Here is a 21,840-nt window from a genome sequence, read left to right on the forward strand (position 1 = left end):
CTACATGCACATTTAGATCTAGAAAAGGTGGAACTCCTTCCATTCCTTGTGGAGGTGGTCTTGCTCCATTTGGTCTTTGCAGAAGAATCAAATGTTGACTAGTTCCTTCACCTGCATTCATCACTAGATAATTCAAGTTAGGTCTCCCTGGCTCCCCACGGGGCCAAGGAGAATTATACATCCCATGCCCAAATTCCTCACAATTCCAAGAACTTGCATGGGCCGTGGATCTTGCTCCTCATCTTTCTTTGTTTATCCCTTGGGACCTACAGCTTGTGCAAGATGAATTGACAAGCTGCTTAAGGATCCATTTAGCTTCTAAATTACCTATGTTGTTACCTTGGGTATCTGTTTAGAAGTGGATGCTTGTGTTGTCTCCTTAGGTCTAGGACCCTTTATTGGAAGCTCTCCTTGAATACACTTCAGTTTCTTGTGCTTCAAGGCAGTCCTAGTTTCAGCGGCATCAAAGGTAGCAGGTGCACTCGTTTCAAATTTTACCTTGAGTGTGGGATATAAGCCCGCTATGAATCTCTCCTTCTTAAGGAACTTTGCACCATCCTAGGATTGGAAATATTCCTTACCCATATAGCCCAAAGATGTAGAAACTCTTGCTTGTAGGTGTAGTAGTCGTCTAGGTCTTTTTGCTTGTGGTAAACAATGTATTGTCATAGTTTGTGAGTGTTTTGGGGTTTGAAAAAATATCTCTTTAAGTGATCCAAAAGCTCCCTATATCTCTCTCTCTAACTTCCTCAAACAGAGAGGAAAACCAGGTGCTAGCATCCTTTCTCAAAACTACCTCAAACATTTCTAATCATTCCTCATCTCCTATCACTCTTTTTATGCGGCAAGACATTGAAATTTTCTAGAAATAACTTGGCATCCTTGCCATGCTATCCAAAAAAGAGAGGATATCCAAACATTTGGCATTGGGCCTCCATTGAAACAATTTCAAAGTTACAACACATTTATTTATTTTTATTTCTTGAAAAGATTTACACATCACTATTTGCCAAATTAGAATCTATAAAAAAATAAAAATATACACATCAAATGATCTATGATAGGCAGGATGACAGGGTTTGGTGACGCGAGAAAAAACATGGGCACCGAACATGAACACCATACGTTGTGGAAAATTGATCTTTCTACTAATTACAATATTAATTTTAAAGGGTGGAGTGAAATGGAAGGAAAAAACCTCTATTCTTGGACCATTATCCATGGTCTATGCATGACCTAATGCTTAAAACAAAACAAAAATATGTACATTCAAACTAGGGTCGTACCTAATGAGAGGCAAATTAAAAAAATTTATTGAAGCCTTTATATTGGCCAACCAGATAGGGTCCAAAACTCTACAAACTACTCGTTGAAATTGTAATTTAGTGCTAGCAATAATATGCACCTTTTGCCTTGCAATGGGAAAAAACAGTTCATACAAGTGTTTTTAATTCATGCAACCTACTTGATTATGCTAAAATCTAAGCATGCACGCAATATGCAACAGCAACATACACCAAGCCCTCCTCAATGGGACACCAAAATTGAGGCAGTCGGAGGCGGCCAACAAGAGAGGCGACCTCTAAACACCCCTCAAGGCTCTCGTGCTGCTCAATTGGGACTGGGGAAACCACAAGCAATAAAAAACAACAACCAACCCATATCCAAATAAGTGAAGGGTGCCACCTAGATATGGGATGCAAACTAGGATGCAAGAGAGATTTTTCCACACCAAGAAGAGCTGTAGCAAAATACACACGAACAATCTCACACCAAGGTACGCACGAAATGGATCAAGAGAGAGCTAGAGAAAAGGAAAGGAGAGAGGAACGGAACTTGCATAATACCTCGTTTGGGACTTGCAAATAAATATGGTTTTTTATGACGTTGTGAGTGGGACGAAAACACACACAGCGCCTCTATAACAACCCGACACACACTCTTGGGAAGATACACACACACACACACACACACACACACACACACACACACACACACACACACACACACACACACACACACACACACACACACACACACACACACACACACACACACACACAATGGGGCACCACTCGGCTTACACAATCCCCCTGGCCGAGATAGGGAATACACCAATGGAGTGAGAGGAGAGAGACTATCCACTTGCACACTCCACACAAAGAGATACACACACACACACCCAAAAAAATCAGCTCAAAAGAGGATAATTTCTGATGTCTAGATACAAATGAGCTTGGGCCAACACCAATGGGACAAATAGCTCACACAATATGGGTAAAATAAGCCAGATACAATCACAAACTGGAGCAGAAACTTCGCTCATAAGAGAAACTTACACAGCCAAAACAGCAGAAAAACAGTGAGGAATTTGGCAAAATGGACAGTGCCATCGCGTCCGGAATGGCCCAAAACCCCAGTCTACAATGTCAAAGTGCTCAAATCCGACCTCTGATGAGCAGTTTACGGCCAAAACAGGCTCCAAAAACCCCAAAAACACACCTGCAGCTGTTCCTCCTCTCTTCTCCACGTTTTTTCTGGTCTTCTCTCTATTTTTTCAGTTCCCACACTTAGCTTTATTACTTGGGCACCCTTGGACTTTTAGATGACCTCAAACAGACCCCGAACAGGCCAAAAACTGACCTCGCAGTGCATAGTTGTCACCTTTTTGCATCATCCGCACACCTGGCACTCATTTTCTTTTCACTAATGCATCTCACAACCATGTGAAGTGGCCCCAAAATATGGTCCTCATGATGACCTTTCTGCATAATTATCACAAGAAAACATCCACGTTGTGTCTGTACTTATCCACGTGGAAGTATTGACCCCATTCGGCCTCTTGACGCCACTAGATGCCATCTGACGCACCTGCTTACCTCATGTCGTCGGCCCACGGATAGCTTCCTCGAGAATTTTTATGTGCTACCAACTCCTCATTATTGTAGAAAAAACACACTGGTACTGGTAACGATGAAAATCGATGCACTATGTACATGCTGTCCTACCTGTACACATGTGGGCCCCACGTAACCACCTGGCTATGGAAAATGGGAAATTCTTTATTTGATGCACCATGCATGTGTATGTACATATGCGCAATCCCTTGCTCCAAAAAACTCCTGACAATGTTATCGTAGAGCTTGCACAAAATTAACCCAATGCTTACTGAATGCTAATCATTTCCATCACACATACACACACACACACACACACACACACACACACATTCTCCTAGGGTTGTAGAACACCTCTCACCACCATACCCTCTTACAATGAGCAAGAAATTGGCAATGAATACACTTGAATCACTCTCTCAAACAAGCTCAAATGACAGAACTTAAAAGATACAAGTTACCTAGCATTTTTCAAAGAACTTTATACAAATGGAGGGACGAAGATTTGGAAGCCAAGAATGCCTTTGAAACACCAAAACCTCAATTTTTGATAGTGGAATAGCATGTACAGTAGTGGTTTGACATAGGGCACTCACACTCTCTTACTTTTCAATGTGTAGCATCAAAGCTTCTCTCACACCAAGTGTGAATCTCACAAGGTGATACACCTAAATCTCTCCTCGCGTATAGAGTGTTGGCGTGCTTTGTGAGATATTGGAGATGATTTACAAGAAGGAGAGGGGCCTATTTACAATTTGGAGACCCCTCATTATGATTATTTCAAATCCTAATTTACAAGCTCATCAATCAAGATTATGATCTTTTTGAATATCAAAATATAGTGGACCTTCTTTATCTACTTGAATCATGGATGTGGGCTCAAGAAAAAGGCATTATTGATGGTAGATAGAGTGATAGTAGAGTGTTAAGCAAGGGGAGAGAGAGAGAGAGAGAGAGAGAGAGAGAGAGAGAGAGAGAGAGAGAGAGTTTACTATGTACATTTCTTGAGGTGAGGTTCCTTTTAAGGTTAGGTCAATGGATATTTTGTGCTAGTAAGCTAGTGGTTAGTGTTAGTAATCACTAAAAACTTAATGATATATTTACAATGGATAGAATGAGGTGGATGGATGAAGGAAGATAGATGAATGAAGTGAGAGAATCCTTGTGATGGTGAAGTTTTGGACTTACTTGTGTAGTTTCTCAAAAATAACTATTGATCCTCTTCTTCTTTTTCTCTTCTTACGTCATCGTCGCAAAGGTTGAAGACCATGATGAAAGTGACGATGTTGGTTGATGAGAATACCTTAATTTATAGAGATTAATCATGATTTTACATGCCAAATTTTATGTATATAGAGAAGAGGGAAGAAGGAATTGTGATTTAGAGGTAATAGAGAGAGACATACATATGGTGTAGGTACATGTGGAGTTTATATGAGAGCTAATGGAGGTGAGAGGCAAGGTTAATGGTGAAGAAGGTGAGAGAAACCATGAAAGGTGTAGGTTTGAGGGAGAGATAGAGAGAAATGAGTGTGTGTTGTTATATTAAGATAAATACATATAGCTATCTGCAGAGATCGACCCCAATTCCATTTTGGTGATCACAATGGTAAGAGTTGTTGCTTGTTGACCAGAAAACTCTTCTCCCAATTAGGATTTTTAGCTGAAGAATGGCGCCCAAAACCAATCGTGGTCGGAAACCATCACACCGCGTTGACCCTCTTCATGAGGAATCCGAACGTGACTCTAATCCCAAGAAGGACCTGGAGATTGAAATTGAGGCTCAGGAGGAGCACAGCCATGCTGATGAGGCTAAGGACTCTCAGCACTCCAGTCAGTTCAGAAGGAGAAGAGTTGAGAGGGAAGAACTCAAGGCCAGGAGTTCTTGAGCCACATAGAGGGATGATGGGGCCAAAGGCAGCAAGGGTAGTCATGACCACAGTTCCGGTAGAAAATCCACGGAGAAGACAAAAACTGAGACAGATGAGTAAATTGAATGGGACGCGGATATGGACCATTACAAAAAGTCCTCAAGAAGGAGTCAGGTTCCAAAGGTCAGAAGAGGCAAAGAAAATGCTGACCGACATGATTATACCTCTTCATTAAAAATTTCTTTTCCAGTGTTCAAGGGTGGGAAGAAGGATGATCCGGATGTCATATCCAAGCCTTTGGACAGTATGCTTAGTTGAAAAATATTTGATGAAGATGATTGGGGTGAATACTTTCCTCAGACATTAAAGGATGCAACAAGGAAATGGTACTACCATTACCCAGCCAAGAAGAGGAGGTTCGGTACTAGTAGTTCTTCTATTGAGTATTCTGATTCCAATAAGACCTCTAGTAGTTCTAAAAGCATCTCAGAGGAAAAAATCAAGGACAAGACCAAGAAGGGGTCTTGCCCCTTCTTGGTCCAGGAAGATTGATGAAATGGCCCGGTAGATTGCTGAGATCAGCCAGACCAAACAATCAGTTAGAAGAATGGAAACTTGGTGTTCAAAATGTAAATCTAAAGATCATGTTTCCAATGAATGTCCAAAATGTACCTACTACAAAACATATGGTCATTTATGGAATAATTGTGGCATTCGTATCCATCACTTTAAGAAGGGCAAAGATTTGTCTATCGTAGCGTTCACCAATGCTGAACGAGACAGAGTGGAAAACCAGTATATCCCAAGAGGAGAAACCAGTACCAGTGGTACTGGTACTGGGTGAGGCAGGTACCAAGGAGGTACTGGCAGAAGACGGGGGCGTGGTAATTTTCAGAACAGAAGTCTGAATTGTTACACTTGTGGTAAGTATGGGCATTTTGCGGCTCAATGTCCTGAAACACCTACTACTACGGCTACTGAGGCAAAGGCCCAAAGGCAAGTCCCTATACACGCAACAAAGGGGTGGTCATTGAGGAAATTCCAAAGGAGCCGGCAAAACTAGTAAGTCCTGAAAGTAGCAAATGGGCTCAACAGAGAGAGGTGTGGAAGGCAAAGGGTATTCCACTAAAATTATGGCCACAGGTCTTACACCTCAGCTTTGATGTATTCTTCCCACTGACCAATTCATCTACGTAGTTCCACTTGTACCCTTTCACCATCTTCTTCAGATCTGCAAACTCAAACAGAACTAGTTACTAAACGCACATCTAAAATCAAACTCTAATACCATTTACATTACTCTATTCATCAACGTTTTCAACTTCTTTAAATTATAAATACCAAAAATAAAATTTTAAGTGTGAGCTTTCACTTTACACATGAATCATGATAAATAAATCGCTTAATCTATCTCAATAAATTCCAAGTGTGAGTAAAGTCTACACAAAGCAAGATATCTTTAAAAGACCTATCTAAATTGCCTCCAAGTGTGAGTGTAACTCTACACGTGGCAAGCAATCAAAATTCACTACTCTGTAAATCTCTTCTAGGTGTGAGAATACCTCTACACAAAGAGAGAGATTATTATTTAATCTACCTAAATTGTCTGTAGTGTGAGTTTTACACATAACAGTCAATCATTAGATAAATCTAACGTAAGTTACTTCCAGGTGTGAACATAGTTCAAAACACAACCAGTAACTCTTAGTTTAACTATTTAACTAAAGTAATAATAATCTCCATGTAAATTGTCTGTAGTGTGAGTTTTACACATAACAGTCAATCATTAGATAAATCTAACGTAAGTTACTTCCAGGTGTGAACATAGTTCAACACACAAGAAGTAACTCTTAATTCAACTATTTAACTAAAGTTACTTCTAAGTGTGAACATAGTTCAACACAAAGCAAATAACCGCTAACTTTAACTACCTTGAATCACCTCCAAGTGTGAGTTTCCTCTACACAAGGCAAGTAATCATTAACTATCTTACTTAACTTACCTCTCAGTGCAAGATATCCTTCACACAGAGCAGGTAACTCAAAACTCCAAAGCCTATAAAAATAAATATATACAAGCTCTAAATTTTCACTAGAAAACATATGCATATTTAAACTAACATTTTTAGATGTTTCTTTGTTTTGTAATGCTCACCTATAAGTGAGATGAGACAAGAGAGATCAATGGAATGAGCAAAACAGTCGTTTCAGCGTATATAAACAAATTTATTTCGATCCAATTAATATTTCGATCGTAATAATATTTAGATCGAATTTCTGAGAAATTATACGATACGGTGTTTTTGCTGATGTGGCACCGTATAATATGGCCGAATAAAAATGGGTGTCGTATAATACGCCCGTTTAAGGCGTATTATACGACACCATATAATGTACGGTGCAACTTAGCTCGTCTTACTTCCAGAAAAGCTATTGGGTTGGCCTCTGAAGAAGAACACAAAAGGTGGTAGGAAGTTAAATCTAGCCTGACCAAGTAGTAGCTCGAGGAGGTCAAGAGGGCGAGATTGATATCTAGGGAGAACTTACTTCAGCCAGAGGCCACTAATCAAGCACACTTTTTTAGGGCCTTGAAAATCAAGAAAAGCGGGGTTTCCATCCACTCGCTCACAAATGAGAATGGGAATGCTACTCAAGGCCAAGACAAAATGGCTAGGATGATGCTTGACAATCTAAGCCAAATCATTGGACAACTAGAGACCCACTGTCAAGAAGTGGATGAAGCCAGAGCGACCTTGCTTGAGAGTGTCAATAGGAAAATTCCCCAACCTGAAGCCAATCGTCTTGAGATGGCATTTTTTGAAGATGAGTGCTCGCTTGCGTTGCAAGACCTTGGCAAGGAGAAATTCCCTAACTGGGATGGTTTGACCACTAAATTATTCAAGGAGTTTTGGGATGACCTCAAGGTCCCAGTCACATATATGGCTAACCAAGCTTTTGCCAAGGGGTCATTGGATCCCAGTGTGAAAAGAGGACTTATCAAGCCTATCCCGAAACAAGTTTTCTGCTCGTATCTTAAGTACTGGCGTGCCATAACTATGATGTTTGTGGCATACAAAATCATTTCCAAGGTAGCCACTCTTAGAATTGCCCCCATCCTGGACAGAGTCATCTCCCCTCTGCAGCACCACGGGTTTATCAAAGAGTGACTACCCCGGTCCTTAAAATAGCCAAATGTAATTGGAAGGAGTTTTTAAAATGTGCTAAAAGATTCTCATGGAGGAACAACACTAAAGCCTCGTCCCCATGGCAATGGGCAAAGTGGAAAGTTATTGCTCGATCAGTGGTCCAAGGTGGCCTTGGAATTCTCAACCATGTTGTTCATGTTGAGACCCTATGTTCCAAGTTTGTGGTCTCAATCATAAATCTTGGGCTATCATGACCAAGGATATGATAGACAAGGAAAAACTTTTAAGTTTTCTCTAAAGGTGATCAGTGCAAAGGGATCGAGGAGCATGACAAACTATTAGCCCCGAGGTGGTCCCCTTGGTTGTCTAAAGCTGCTGGTGTAATTCTGAACCCTTTTTGGGGAGAGAAATTGCAAGAACGATGAACAATAAAGGACTCCATCGGTTGATCCACCTCTAGGATGGAAACAACAAGTGCTGGAAATCCTCAGACCGGATGGCTACCCAATTTCAACTCAATGGAACTGAGAAGCTACTTGTTAACAGAGCTACAGAAGGCCTGGAAAATATTCTAATGCTGATCTGGGAATCTACTTTTGAGTGGAAAGCTTGGGAATAGTCCATGAGTAGCCAATTGTTTAAACCTCATACTAAGGGCATTTACCAAGCGTTAATGCAGAGGCTAAGCGTTAATGCAGAGGCTGATTGGGTTCGCCCAAACAGTGAAATAAATAATGGTCGAAATATCGATGGGTTGAGGTCACAAAGAACATTTGGAATCCACAATGGCTTCATTCTATAAAGGTATTTCTATGGAAGGTGATGTGGGGGCTATTTTGATAAGCATCAAGATTCAAGCATGTGGTATGGGGTCTGATAGATGTTCACGGTGAAGATTGGCTAGCGAAGACCTCGCCCACCTTTTCATGGAATGCCCAAAAATTCGAGGCATGGCAGGGAAGGTAAGCAAATGGATACAAAGAACATGGAAGATAGGGTTTTTCAAGAAGGATATGTGCCTTGGTGGGAAAACAGTTTCGAAGTCATTCACTTCTAATCTGTACTCCAATTGTCAGATATTGTTTCTTCAGTAATATCTGGAAGGCCACGAATTGCTGTGTATTTGATAGCGACCTCTCTGTGGCTAGCTTCTTAGAGATTGTACAAGAGAGTAAGGAGAACATATATGTGATAGGTAAGAGGCAAAACTTGTATGATTGGTTTAGGGCGACGCTCGCCATCCGGTCAAGCCTTGTTGTGTAAAGGATTGGACTTTTGGTAATAGTATCTTACTGAATACTTCTAACTAGGCTCTGATGTAACCATCTTCCTCTCAAGGCTTAGCATGAGCTTGAGGCTAATTTATATATTTCTTGGTGGCATTCGAATACAATTACTCACAATTGCGAGTTTTGCAAAAATAAATAACTTTGAAGGGCTTCTTGTTTTTTCAAAAACTTTTTTCTTCTCGAGCCATGGGCCATTGTGAGCATCACCTTGTCTCGCCTAAGGAAAAGAACATGTAGATTGTGTGATCCCACTTTAAAGAAAATAATAGAGCATGGGTGATGACAAAGGAATATGGAAAGCTGGTGTGTCATCACCCTACAAAAGGTCTTTCACTATTAGGGGGGAAAGTGTCTCTTAGCTTAGCCTTGAGCCAGTTGAGAGGAGAGTGAAAAGTAAAAATTCCACTTGAGAATTGACTTAAAGGGATTTGTGAGTGCTTGGGAGAAAGGTTTCTAAAGAACAAGTGTGGATTGTGCAGCTGAAGAAATATTAATAGATTGGGCTAATTGGAATTTTAAGCAATTGAGCAAATTTTACACTATGTTTTTTTCTTGTAATCTAGGTAGGAATAAATTCAAAGCACACTGTATACTCGGCGGCAAAGCTCGGAATCCATAGTAAGGGTTTAGGGTCCCCTCCCTCCCTCTCTCTCTCTCTCTCTCATTCATTCTAATACGTAGGGGTGTGTAGGCTATATAAGAAGAAGCTTTTGAAAACATGAGCAGCATGCAGCAGCTAGCCTACAGCTAGCCTCGGCCAATTGAGTAGCAAACAACAAGCTAAGGCAAGCATGTCTTACACCATTCATGTGAGGGTGATTCAAAGCAACCCCTCTGCCTGGTTCAGCATCGTGGAGAAGACCGTGTGGCACAATGCCAACGGTGGCACGTGGAGCGAGGTGGATGGCGAGCAGACGTTGAGCATGGGCGGTAGCGGCACCTCCGGCACGTTGCGCCTTAAGAATCCGAACGGCGAGTATTTTTTGGTGGCGCTGGGCATCCACAACTACAAGCGTTGGTGTGACATCGTGGTGAACCTCACCTCCTCCAACACCGGTGTGGAAATCCACCCCTCCTACTACAACTCCAGCAGCCCACGCAACCAAATGCTCTCCAAGCAGCTCTCCACCCTCCACAAGACCACCTCCACGGGCGCCCAAGTCACCGTTGACTACTACAAAGAGGACGGCCACACCTTCTGGGCCACCGTCACCATCTCTTAAAACTAGCCTACCCTTGCAAATCCACATCAACGTTGTCTTTGAATAATGTACCCCACGTCAACGTTGTCTTGAAATAAATCTTGATATAATTTGCAAATGTGTTCACAGTCGTAACCTTTTAAGATTCTAATATCTAGATGTTTTTTTCCCCCCCATAAAAGGCACTTGGAGTGTAAATTAGAAAAGAAACAAGGTTACATTCTTTTGGTGGACCAGGGGAAGCTGACAAAAACAGGGAGTTGCATGGAGAGAGGTACTGCTTTTTACTTTACCGCAGTTGATCAAAATTACAAATGCTTTTTCAGTCATATTCCAACTTAGATGAACCTTTATACAAAACATAATTCGCAGTCACCAACTACTACTATTTGGTAGTGAGCTGAGGACGTCCTGGAGGTGCGTGATGAGCCGAAGGCCATTGAAGTGCTGCCTTCTTAGCTTTTCTTCTTCAGACCTGCAATCATCAATCATTCGCTGTAAGTGCGTGTATGAGCCGTCTAGCAGGACCTCCTATTGGTTGTTTATGTCGCACTGTTGTTAGAAGAAATTGTTTCTAATTGGGGGTGGAACCCGGAGCACTAATTAAAGGGAACAAAATAGTAGAGTTGGCTGGACAGTTCATGAAGAGGTGGGGGATGTCCTCTTCCATTTGCCGGCACCTGTTTGCAGATTCCTGTGCCCATTCCAGCAGCCCTCATTCTGCAACCTGTCCAGACTGCTTTGTGAAGGATGAGCCAAAGAAGGACTGAGTGTTTTATCGGGATTCCTTTATTCCAAATGTTATGGAACTTGAAGGTCCATTGCTTCTTTGTCATATTGCAAAACCTTTTTCGTTCCAATCACACAAATCCCGTGCAAGTCGAAACAAGTGTCGTCATGAGCACACAGGGTTGCGTGGCCATCGTACTCGAACCCATGACTCGGGGGTTGATCGGTACTCAACCAACCAAGCTAGCTCCTTTGGTTTGAGTGAAAAATCTTATCTAGAAATCTCAATAGTTGATGGAGTTATGAGCTTCAGAACCTTTGTTAGCATCAGTAGGATGTGTTTTTTCTAACTTAATCCATGCCCAATCTTTAATGAGGCAACCCAGTTTCAAACAAGCGTTTGGAAAATTTCTATGGACAATAGCGCCAAATATGTGGCCCTAATTTTCGAAAGCAGCTCAATTAATTAGAATCTGCAGAGATGCCCCTGTGCCTTGGAGCAAGAAAAAGTGTGAGGGTGGCGCGTGTACAGAGAGAGACAGAGGTAGACAGATGGGACTGTACTTGTTCGATTTTCTCGTGACTGCAACTGGGAGGGGGGACAGGATGCGCGCGCCGACAAGGGGAGAGAGCAAGAGACAGATGGCCCAGGTCCAGGGATGTAGGCGTGTGTTTGTGTGTGGGTGTGGCGAGGCGACATGCCTCTATGCCTGCTCCATCTCTCTGTCGTCGTGCAGAGCACGTAGGGTAGGAGTGCGCGGGGAGTGTGTGTGTGTGTGTGTGTTGCAGCTACGTGTAGCTCGTTCGAACGTAGGAAGATGCAAGGCAGGGCAGCGTAGGGGCGAGAGCATGAGGATGGGGCACAGGGAAGAGATGCTGCAAGACCTCCTTGCAGAGAGGGCCGCGCACAGCAGGGGGAGACGGGGCGCAGGCAGGACATGTTGCAGGACCTACTTGCAGAGAGGCCAGTGTCCAAGATGTTAGAAAATAAGATGTAGCTAAATAGATTTTTGAGTAGATTACTTAATGGAGAGAGATAGATTTCACACACAAGAGATTATAGAGTAGAGAGAGAGAGAGAGAGAGTACACACGATATACGTGGTTCACCCAATGTGGGCTACGTCCACGGGAAAGCATCCACTCAATGGCTTTAGCACTTCAAAAGAAGAAGTAGTTTACAAAGGGATTAAACCCTCGATAGAGCTCCCGCCTTGCTTCACTCTCACCACCTCACACTCACCTTGTTGCATCAACTTTGTTGGGGTATAGGCGTCTGTGCCTTGCCCGGCCGCCCAGAGTCTGGGCGCCCACTGACTTGTATACCTTATACATAGCATAAGTGTATAGGGGGCTGCTCACTCTTGGAGTCTCCCCACCCACATCGTGTCTGTCTCCTTCTCTCTCTCTCTCACTCTCCGTCTGTGGTGCTCCCCGATCCCCTTCAATTGGTATCAGAGCTATGGTGACCGCGGAGAGCACGACGGCTTTGAGAGCTTCGAGGCGATAGCTCGCTCGCTCTCGACGGTGGAGTTCGATCGCGGAGTTTCACGAAGAGCGATTTTAGCTTGAGGAGCATTGTCTTTGGAGCTTAGGAGCTTGGTGTGGTCAAGCTTGGTCGAGGAGGCGGTTGCGGCTTCCTTGGTGAGAGGAGCTTTTGAGCTCAGTGGAGCTCGTTAGAGAAGTGCTCGGCGGAGGAGAGCTTGACATTCGAGTGCTTGGATGCTGTTGTGGCAGAGCTCTTGTGTTGGAGCTTGCATTGAGAGGACATTGCATCACGCAGAGTGGAGCAGGAGCAGGTTCAAGACTGTGTGCAGCTCGTTTTTGCCATTTTTGGGCTCTAAAACGCAGTTTTTCGCGTAGCTCCGTCATACAGAGTCAGATCTACATGATCCAGGAGTCTAGGTCAGGGTTTTGGCACGCTCCGGACGCGATGGTGATGTCTATTTGCTGAAATTATGCTTTGAATTACAGCAGGTACAGCAGCAAGTTTATTTGTGCACTTTCGGGTCCTAAAAACACTGTTTTTGGCATAGCTTTCACACCCGGACTCGGATACATATGATCCACGAGTCTACCTTGGGGTTTTGGCACTCTCCGGACGCACTCGTCATATCAGAATTGTAAAATTCTGAATGCTGAATTTTCTGCAGCAGCAGTTGTTTATTGTGTGTCGAGGATTCCACACATGGTTTGCTCTCAGATGTGAGAGTGATATTTGCTGCAAGTTTCCTCACAGGTGGGAGGATACGATGTATGCCTTATGTGGTTTGATGCTCAGGGAGACTAATGTGATTGCATTTTGAGCTCGGCAATGTATGCCTCGAGCATGTTTTTTGGCAGTCACAGGTAGAGCAAATATTTGTGTACTAGATTTGCAGGTGTTTGCAATGATGTATGCAAAGTGTGGAGATTGGTGCATGAATTTGGAGTGCGGTTTGATGCGCTTTGGTTGCTCATGGTTTTGAGCGTGCAGTCAGTTTGGTTACTGGTTTTGTGGCCGTTTTACTGACGAAACTCTGGCGAAATTTTCCCAGGAGTTTTATGCGCATCATTTATGCGATCTAGGTAGAGATTGCGGGTTGCACTCAGCATTTGTGTGCGGTGTTCTCTGCAGGTGGGAGATTTGTGCGTGTGTATGCATCGATACCGCACATTGTGGGCTTGGTGATTAGCTCACGGGTTTGACAGGCGTACAGTTATCTTGGCACACTCACAGGAGTGAGTATTGTGATGTATGCTTGTGTGGCTACGAGCTAGGTAGCCGGATTCGAGCACTAATGGCTTGAGGTTTTTCAGCAGGTTTCAGCTACAGGTTTACAAGTTTACAGGCAGGTTTGAGGGCTTATTTGGGTGCTGAATTTTCAGCCATTGTTTCCTCTTTGCAGGTGTCCATGTATGGCTCAGTTGTAGGCTGATTTGGGACACATTTGTGACTTGTTTATGCAGCTGTTTAAGAGCTGAATTTTGGGGCTGTTTTGGGGTTGATTTGCAGCCATATTTGCAGACTTTTGTTGATGCAATTCGAGCCAGTTTAGGGCTGATTTGGTTGACATTTGCTGCTCATTGTTGGTTGCTCTTTGGCAAGCATTATGGCTGATTTTTCATTTGACTTCCAGCGTTATGGTCTGACACAGTTTGATGGTACAGATTTTGTTGCTTGGAAGGAACATATGCTTGTTGCATTGACAGATTTGGGGCAGGATAAACCCTTGCGTGGTTTATCGGCGAAGCCCAAGTCTATGAGTGATGATGATTGGCAGGATCTTGATGAGTTAGCAATGTCTACGATTCGTTTGCATCTGGTTGAGTCTGTTTACTGGCAAGTCTCGAGGGAGACTACAACTCATGCTTTATGGCAGAGTTTACATGCTATGTACGGGACATCCATGTCTACAGGGAAGTCTAGTCCCACTTCTATGTCCATGGGAGAGATTGGTCCCACACGCAAGTCTCGATGGCATAGAGACTTAACATGTTGGCATTGTGGACACAGAGGGCACATTAGGCGTCGATGTTTCAGGCGTTTGAGACAACGGAGGCGACAGATGCGTGATGCAGATTTGGGCATGACAGATGCTAGTGAGATCAGTACGGTGGTTACTGAGTATGCTTGTGACGGCGATGTCACATTTACATCTAGCTTGTCTTCAGACAATCTTATGTCTACGGATTGCATATTGGATTGCACATTGTCTTCACATTGGTTACTAGATTCAGATGCTACATTCCATGTCACGTCGCATCGTGAGTGGTTTAGCACGTTTTCTAGTGGGAGACTTGGTTGTGTGCACATGGCTGATGGTGCTGTGTATGACATTGAGGGTACAGGAGACGTATGTTTGTCCTTGCCCAGTGGTATGAGATTTACCCTGCGTCATGTGCGTTATGTGCCAGATCTGAGACGGGATTTGATCTCAGTCAGACAGTTACGGGATAGTGGATGTCAGATTTCGCTACGAGAGCGAGATTTTGTGATGCATTTGGGTTCGCTAGTGATTGCGAGAGGTGCCAGGAGTGGTACACGTTACCCATTGCATGTGGATCACACGAGAGACGGTGTTGTCTCTGTGATCACGCAGCCAGGTAGAGAGCGAGAGAGCAGGCGAGTCTCTTTTGCTTGTGGGTTGCAGGATGCTTTGCATGGAGTGCAGAGTAGTGAGCTCGTTGTGCACACAGTTGGGGCACGACTTGAGCAGTCACACAGAGAGGTGACAGAGTCAGACATGCATGCTTTGCTAGTGACTGAGCAAAGCAGAGACTCAGTTGTGCTAGATACTTCTATGCAGGATAGACAGGTAGAGCGGTCTTGCTCTGGTGAGTCACGACAGGAGGACGTTGTGCAAGAGTCTATGCATACGGAGTTAGAGCATGAGAGCTCTAGTGAGTCACAACAGATTGAGTGTTCATGTTTGCAGTGGATGATTGCAGAGGAGGCTGAGATGTCAGCGATTATGCAGTCATTCCTTTCTATGCTCGACAGTGAGCATGGGGATATAGTTGTGCAGGATATGTCTTCCAGCAGACACCTAGAGCAGCTGGTTTACTCTGAGGTTGCACGACAGGTTGATGCGTCTTTTGCGGACAGTCAGGAGATTCATGTGGCTGACACGCCTTGTCAGTCAGAGATGCCTATTGCCAGGGACATATATGTTGATGCATGCTCCGTAGAGCTAGCAGGGCCCGCTAGCATTGCATCGGCATTCGGTGGTCTCATGTATGAGATGCTGATCTTGAGACCGGATATCGCAGCTGCAGTGGGAGCATATGTAGTTGGGATTGTCAGTCGTTTGTTGACTGATGATGGCATAGTGCACGAGGGAGATATGCAGGTATTGTGTACATACTTGCAGTACGTGTGCGGTACGTCTGGTGGTGTACGGACTTACACGGGAGCAGGACAGCCGGATGCACACGATCACAGCCAGCCAGTGGGCATCGGTTGAGAGCGGTTTTCTCTCGCCTTTTGTAGTCTTTAGACTATGTTCTCTTGCTTAAAGGCACAGTCGCCTTTAAGTGGGAGGTTGTTGGGGTATAGGCGTCTGTGCCTTGCCCGGCCGCCCAGAGTCTGGGCGCCCACTGACTTGTATACCTTATACATAGCATAAGTGTATAGGGGGCTGCTCACTCTTGGAGTCTCCCCACCCACATCGTGTCTGTCTCCTTCTCTCTCTCTCTCACTCTCCGTCTGTGGTGCTCCCCGATCCCCTTCAAACTTCACACACTATGAAATGTGTGTAGAAATGGCCTCCTTTTATAGGCCAAAAGGGCTGCCCTCTCTTATGAGAGACAGCCATGTGTAGCCGCCCTTGTGCGAATAAGTCCAAATCGGACCCTCCAATCCGCCCATGTGTGGCCGCCCTTGAGAAGACAAGTCCGCTTTTGAATTTGGCCACCGGCCATTGACTTCCGACCATCGGCCATTGACTACCGGCCACCGGCCAACTGACCGGTTGTTTTCCGATCACTTTCCGGCCGCCATCCGGCCATAATATTCCGGCGAAAAGAAATATTCCGGCGAAAAAAGTCTCGGGGGCTTCCGTCCCCAAGGCCTCTAAAGTTGCCCCTGATTCTTGTCCGTGAAAATTTTGGTTTCGGGTGAGTGATTTTCCTTCACGCACGATGGCTTCTCCTCATAATGGGGGCCTTACAAATGTGAGCTTTTACCACAGAAAATTACAAGGGTAAATCAAGCTCCATACTTAACAATCTCCCACTTGGAGACTGATCTCCAAACCAAACCTGTGACTGCTTTCCATTCTGGCTTCTTATCCTTGAATGCCGATTGAAGATGAGCAAAAGCTCAACTTCTCTTTGTTGACCACCTTTGTAAACATGTCTTCAGGATTTTCACTTGTATGCACCTTTCCTAGCTTTAGCTGTCCCTCTTCCAAAAGAGTGCGTATGAAGTGATATCTCACCTCAATGTGCTTTGTCCTTGAATGAAAGGCTGAGTTCTTCGCAAGATGGATAGCGCTTTGGCTATCACTGTACAAGACACAATTGTCTTGTTTGAATCCAAGCTCTTCTAAGAATTTATGAAGCCACAGAATTTCTTTGTTTGCCTCCGTCATTGCTACATACTCTGCTTCCGTGGTAGAAAGTGAAACCACTTTCTGCAGCTTTGAAGTCCAGCTTACTGCTGTGCCTCCAACCATGAACACATAGCCAGTAGTGCTCCTTCAAGTATCTTTGTCACCTGCCATATCTGCATCAGCATACCCTTCTAGAAAAATATCAGTTCCTCCAAAATACAAATCATTTGTTGTTGTCCCTTTTAGATACCTAAGTATCCACTTCATAGCTTGCCAATGCTCTTTACCTGGGTTGTCCATGAACCTACTCACAACTCCCACTGCATGTGCAATGTATGGCCTTGTCCAGACCATAGCATACATTAGAGAACCTACCGCTGCAGCATATGGAACTTTAGACATATAGGCTATCTCCTCTTGTGTCTTTGGACACATATCCTTCGTTAGTTTAAAATGACCAGCCAAAGGTGTAGAAACTGGTTTTGCATTTTGCATTGCAAACCTTTCTAGTACCTTCTTGATGTAATCTTCTTGAGATAGCTTTATTGTCTTCTTCGTCCTGTCCCTTGATATTTTCATACCAAGTATCCTCTTTGCAGCACCTAAATCTTTCATTGAAAAAGATGTGGACAGCTCCTCTTTTAGGTCTTTGATGTCCTGCATGTTAGCACTTGCAATCAACATGTCATCAACATACAACATTACGATGATGAATTTCCCATCTCCCAAATTCTTCGTGTAGATGCAGTGATCCAAGTTGCATCTTGTGAATCCATGATCCAACATCCATCGATCAAACTTCAAGTACCATTGTCTTGATGCTTGCTTTAAACCATACAAGCTCTTCTTTAATCTGCAAACCATTTCTCCTTACCTTTTACTTCATACCCCTTTGGTTGAAGCATGTAGATTTCCTCCTCTAATTCACCGTGAGGGAATGCCGTATTTACATCCATTTGCTCGAGATTTAGATCATGAGCAGCCACAAGGCTTAAGACAAGCCTAATTGAGTTCATTTTTACAATAGGAGAAAATATTTCATTGAAGTCAATACCTTTCTTTTGAGAAAAACCTTTTACCACAAGCCTAAACTTGTACCTTTTCTTCCCACCTTCTTCTTCCTTCAGCTTGTACACCCATTTGTTTTGAAGTGCCTGCTTACCTTTAGGCAACTCAACCAACTCCCATGTTTGGTTGCTATGTAGTGAGTCCATCTCCACTTGCATGCTCTTCGTCCATTGTTCTTTGGATTCATGTTGCATAGCTTCTTCGTATGATTCCGGCTCTCCAGAATCTGAGATCAAGAGATGGTTGAAGGAAGGAACAAACCTTTCTGGAGGTCTACTTGCTCTTGTAGATCTTCGGGGAATAGGTTGAGGCTCCTCATTTGGTTGACATTGTTGCACATTGTCACCGTTTGCAGTCCTTGAGTCTTCACCGTCCTCAAGCTCCATGTACTCATCACCTGTTTCTTTTGTTTGTTTTCTTTCCAAGTAATCTTTGTACATATTTTGTTCGTTAAAAATTACATCCCTACTCCTTAAGATTTTACCATCTTCAGGATTCCATAGGTGATACCCAAAGTCTCCTTCTCCATAGCCAATGAAGAAACACTTTTTGGACTTTGCATCTAGCTTTGATCTTAGGCTTCTATCTATGTGCATGAAAGCCTCACACCCAAACACTTTGAGAAATGCATAATTCACCGGTTTACCTGTCCATGCCTGTTCTGGAACTCCCCCATCCAATGCCGTTGAGGGTGACCGATTGATTAAGTACACAGACGTACTTACAGCTTTCGCCAAAGCTCAAGCAGTAGGCCTGCATGTAGCTGCATGCTTCATGCTCGTTCCATGATTGTTCTGTTCATCCTTTCCGAAATCCCATTTTGTTGAGGTGTCCTTGGGGTTGTCCTTTGCCTCCGAATGCCATTGCTAGCACAAAAGCTTTCAAAAGCTTGGCTGCAATATTCGCTTCCATTGTCGGATCTGAGGCATTTAACCTTGGTACCTGTTTCATTCTCCACAAAGGCTTTCCACCTTTGAAATATGGAAAATACATCGGATTTATTCTTCATGACATAAACCCATGTTTTTCTAGTCGCATCGTCTATGAATGTTACATAGTACAATGAGCCACCAAGTGATGGTGTACTTACAGGACCCCAAACATCAGAATGAACCAACTCAAGTTTTTTATTTTTTCTTTCATTTCCTGATTTTTGAAATTTTACCCTCTTTTTTTTACCATAAACACAATCTTCACAGAACTCTAAGTCCACTTCTGTCAACCCTGGTAGAAGCTTCTTTGTTTGAAGGATTTGTATTCCTTTGGCACTCATATGCCCAAGTCGGTAGTGCCACACCGCACTGTCAACTTCTGTAGTTGCTGCACAAGCTGAAGGTTGCGTGCTAACAGTACATAAGTAAAGTGTACCGACTTTTTCTCTCTTGGCAACCACCAAAGATCCCTTTGAGATCTTACACCGTTTGTTTCCGAATGCAATGTTGTGACCTTCATCGTCCAATTGTCCTGTAGAGATTAAATTTTTGCGAAGAGAAGGAACATGCCTAACATCTTTAAGCTTCCATTCATTTCCGTTAGCAGTTTTGACAGAAACTGTACCTTTGCCGACAATCTCACAAGCTTCATCATCTCCCAAGCAGACATACCCAAAATTACCTTTGGTGTAGTCTTGGAAATGTTGCTTGTGTGGTGTCGCATGGAATGAAGCCCCGGAATCTACTATCCAGGAATTAGACACATTGTCTAATGAGAGAATTAGAGCATCTTGCTTTACTTTACCTGCCACATTGGCCTCCGATGTTGGCTTGTTGTCTTGAGACTCTGTCTCCTTCTTCTTCTTGGACCAGCAATCCTTCTTGACGTGGCCCTTCTTGCCGCAGTTCCAACATTCAAGAACCGACTTTGTGCGTGACTTGCTCCGCCTTGAGCGATCACGACCCTTTTGGTTTTTGAACCTCTCCTTAGGCCTTCCTCTTGTTTCCACTGATAGTGCAGCACTTGATGATTCTCATGTGCTTCTCCTTCGTATTTACTCGCTTAGGAGAACACCCACAACATCATCAAACTTAAGAGTATTTGTGCCAGAGATAGAATTACTTACAGCCATCACAAGGCTATCCCAACTATCCGGTAGAGATGATAGTATAAGGAGAGCTCGCACTTCGTCATCGAAATTGATTTTCACTGATCGAAGTTGACTTATGTTTGTGTTAAAGTCATTTAGGTGTTCTGCAACTGAACCATTCTCTGCCATCTTTAGATTGAACAAGCGCTTTATAAGAAATACCTTATTGGATGCCGATGGTTTCTCGTAGAAGTCGTCAAGTGACTTCATCATGTCCTCCGTGGTCTTCATCTCCGAAACATTGAAGGCCACCGTTGACGCCAAGCTTAACCGGATTGTTCCCAGTGCCTTTCGATCAAGTACAATCCATGCTTCATCTGCCATTGTTGCGGGCTTCTTCGCAAGACCGCCTAGTGGCAAATAGAGGTCCTTCTGGTAGAGATAGTCTTCAATCTACATCTTCCAATGTTGGTAGTTTTTGCCGTTGAACTTCTCAATCTTGAGCTTCCCTTCCTCCGCCATAACTCCCACTCAATTCAAGGAATCCTTTCCTTGAGATCATTTAGCTACGAGCAAACCTTGCTCTGATACCAGTTGTTAGAAAATAAGACGTAGCTAAATAGATTTTTGAGTTGATTACTTAATGGAGAGAGATAGATTTCACACACAAGAGATTATAGAGTAGAGAGAGAGAGAGAGAGTATACACGATATACGTGGTTCACCCAATGTGGGCTACGTCCACGGGAAAGCAGCCACTCAATGGATTTAGCACTTCAAAAGAAGAAGTAGTTTACAAAGGGATTAAACCCTTGATAGAGCTCCCGCCTTGCTTCACTCTCACCACCTCACACTCACCTTGTTGCATCAACTTCACACACTATGAAATGTGTGTAGAAATGGCCTCCTTTTATAGGCCAAAAGGGTTGCCCTCTCTTATGAGAGACAACCATGTGTAGCCGCCCTTGTGCGAATAAGTCCAAATCGGACCCTCCAATCCGCCCATGTGTGGCCGCCCTTGAGAAGACAAGTCCGCTTTTGAATCCGGCCACCGGCCACCGGCCATTGACCGGTTGTTTTCCGACCACTTTCCGGCCGCCGCCGGCCATAATATTCCGGCGAAAAAAAAGTCTCGGGGGCCTCCGCCCCCGAGGCCTCTAAAGTTGCCCCTAATTCTAGTCTATGAAAATTTTGGTTTCCGGTGAGTGATTTTCCTTCACGCATGATGGCTTCTCCTCATAATGGGGGCCTTACAAATGTGCGCTTTTACCACAGAAAATTACAAGGGTAAATCAGGCTCCATACTTAACACAAGAGGGGGAGACGAGGTTGCTTGCAGGCAACCTTGCACGTGCAACGGATCCGACCGAAATGTTGTTTTTGGGACTTAAGGCGCAAGCGAATCTTGCAGACGAATATAATTAAAGAAATTGTTCGTAGACCCAATATGTCCCCCAAATTTTTCGAGCATGTCTAATTAGGCAGAATCTACCGAGATGCTCTTGAGAATTTTGTGGAGAAAAGAGGGAGGGAGGACACGTGTGGAGAGAGAGAGAGAGAGAGAGAGAGAGAGAGAGAGAGAG

General features: G+C 43.8%; 2 protein-coding genes across 3 annotated transcripts; one reads left to right on the top strand and one right to left on the bottom strand.

Moving 5' to 3' along the window:
• Nucleotides 1–9,879: 9,879 nt before the first annotated feature.
• Nucleotides 9,880–10,570, bottom strand: LOC147451321 (uncharacterized). The gene has a single exon (XM_086520295.1). The coding sequence runs from the start codon at nt 10,450–10,452 to the stop codon at nt 9,895–9,897; it is 558 nt and encodes a 185-aa protein (XP_086376421.1). The 5' UTR covers nt 10,453–10,570; the 3' UTR covers nt 9,880–9,894.
• LOC147451322 (uncharacterized) lies at nt 10,541–17,567 on the top strand. 2 transcript variants are annotated; one of them, XM_086520293.1, is made up of 2 exons: nt 10,541–10,678; nt 10,777–17,567. In XM_086520293.1, the coding sequence occupies exon 2, from the start codon at nt 14,225–14,227 to the stop codon at nt 16,076–16,078; it is 1,854 nt and encodes a 617-aa protein (XP_086376419.1). In that variant the 5' UTR covers nt 10,541–10,678; nt 10,777–14,224; the 3' UTR covers nt 16,079–17,567. The 2 variants fall into 2 exon arrangements, with proteins under 2 accessions (XP_086376419.1, XP_086376420.1); XM_086520294.1 differs by having other exon boundaries at nt 10,565–10,678; nt 10,801–17,567.
• The last annotated feature ends 4,273 nt before the right edge of the window (nt 17,568–21,840 follow it).

Source organism: Adiantum capillus-veneris, chromosome 9 (genome assembly GCF_014529385.1).
Source record: "Adiantum capillus-veneris isolate H3 chromosome 9, ASM1452938v2, whole genome shotgun sequence".
NCBI lineage: Eukaryota > Viridiplantae > Streptophyta > Polypodiopsida > Polypodiales > Pteridaceae > Adiantum > Adiantum capillus-veneris.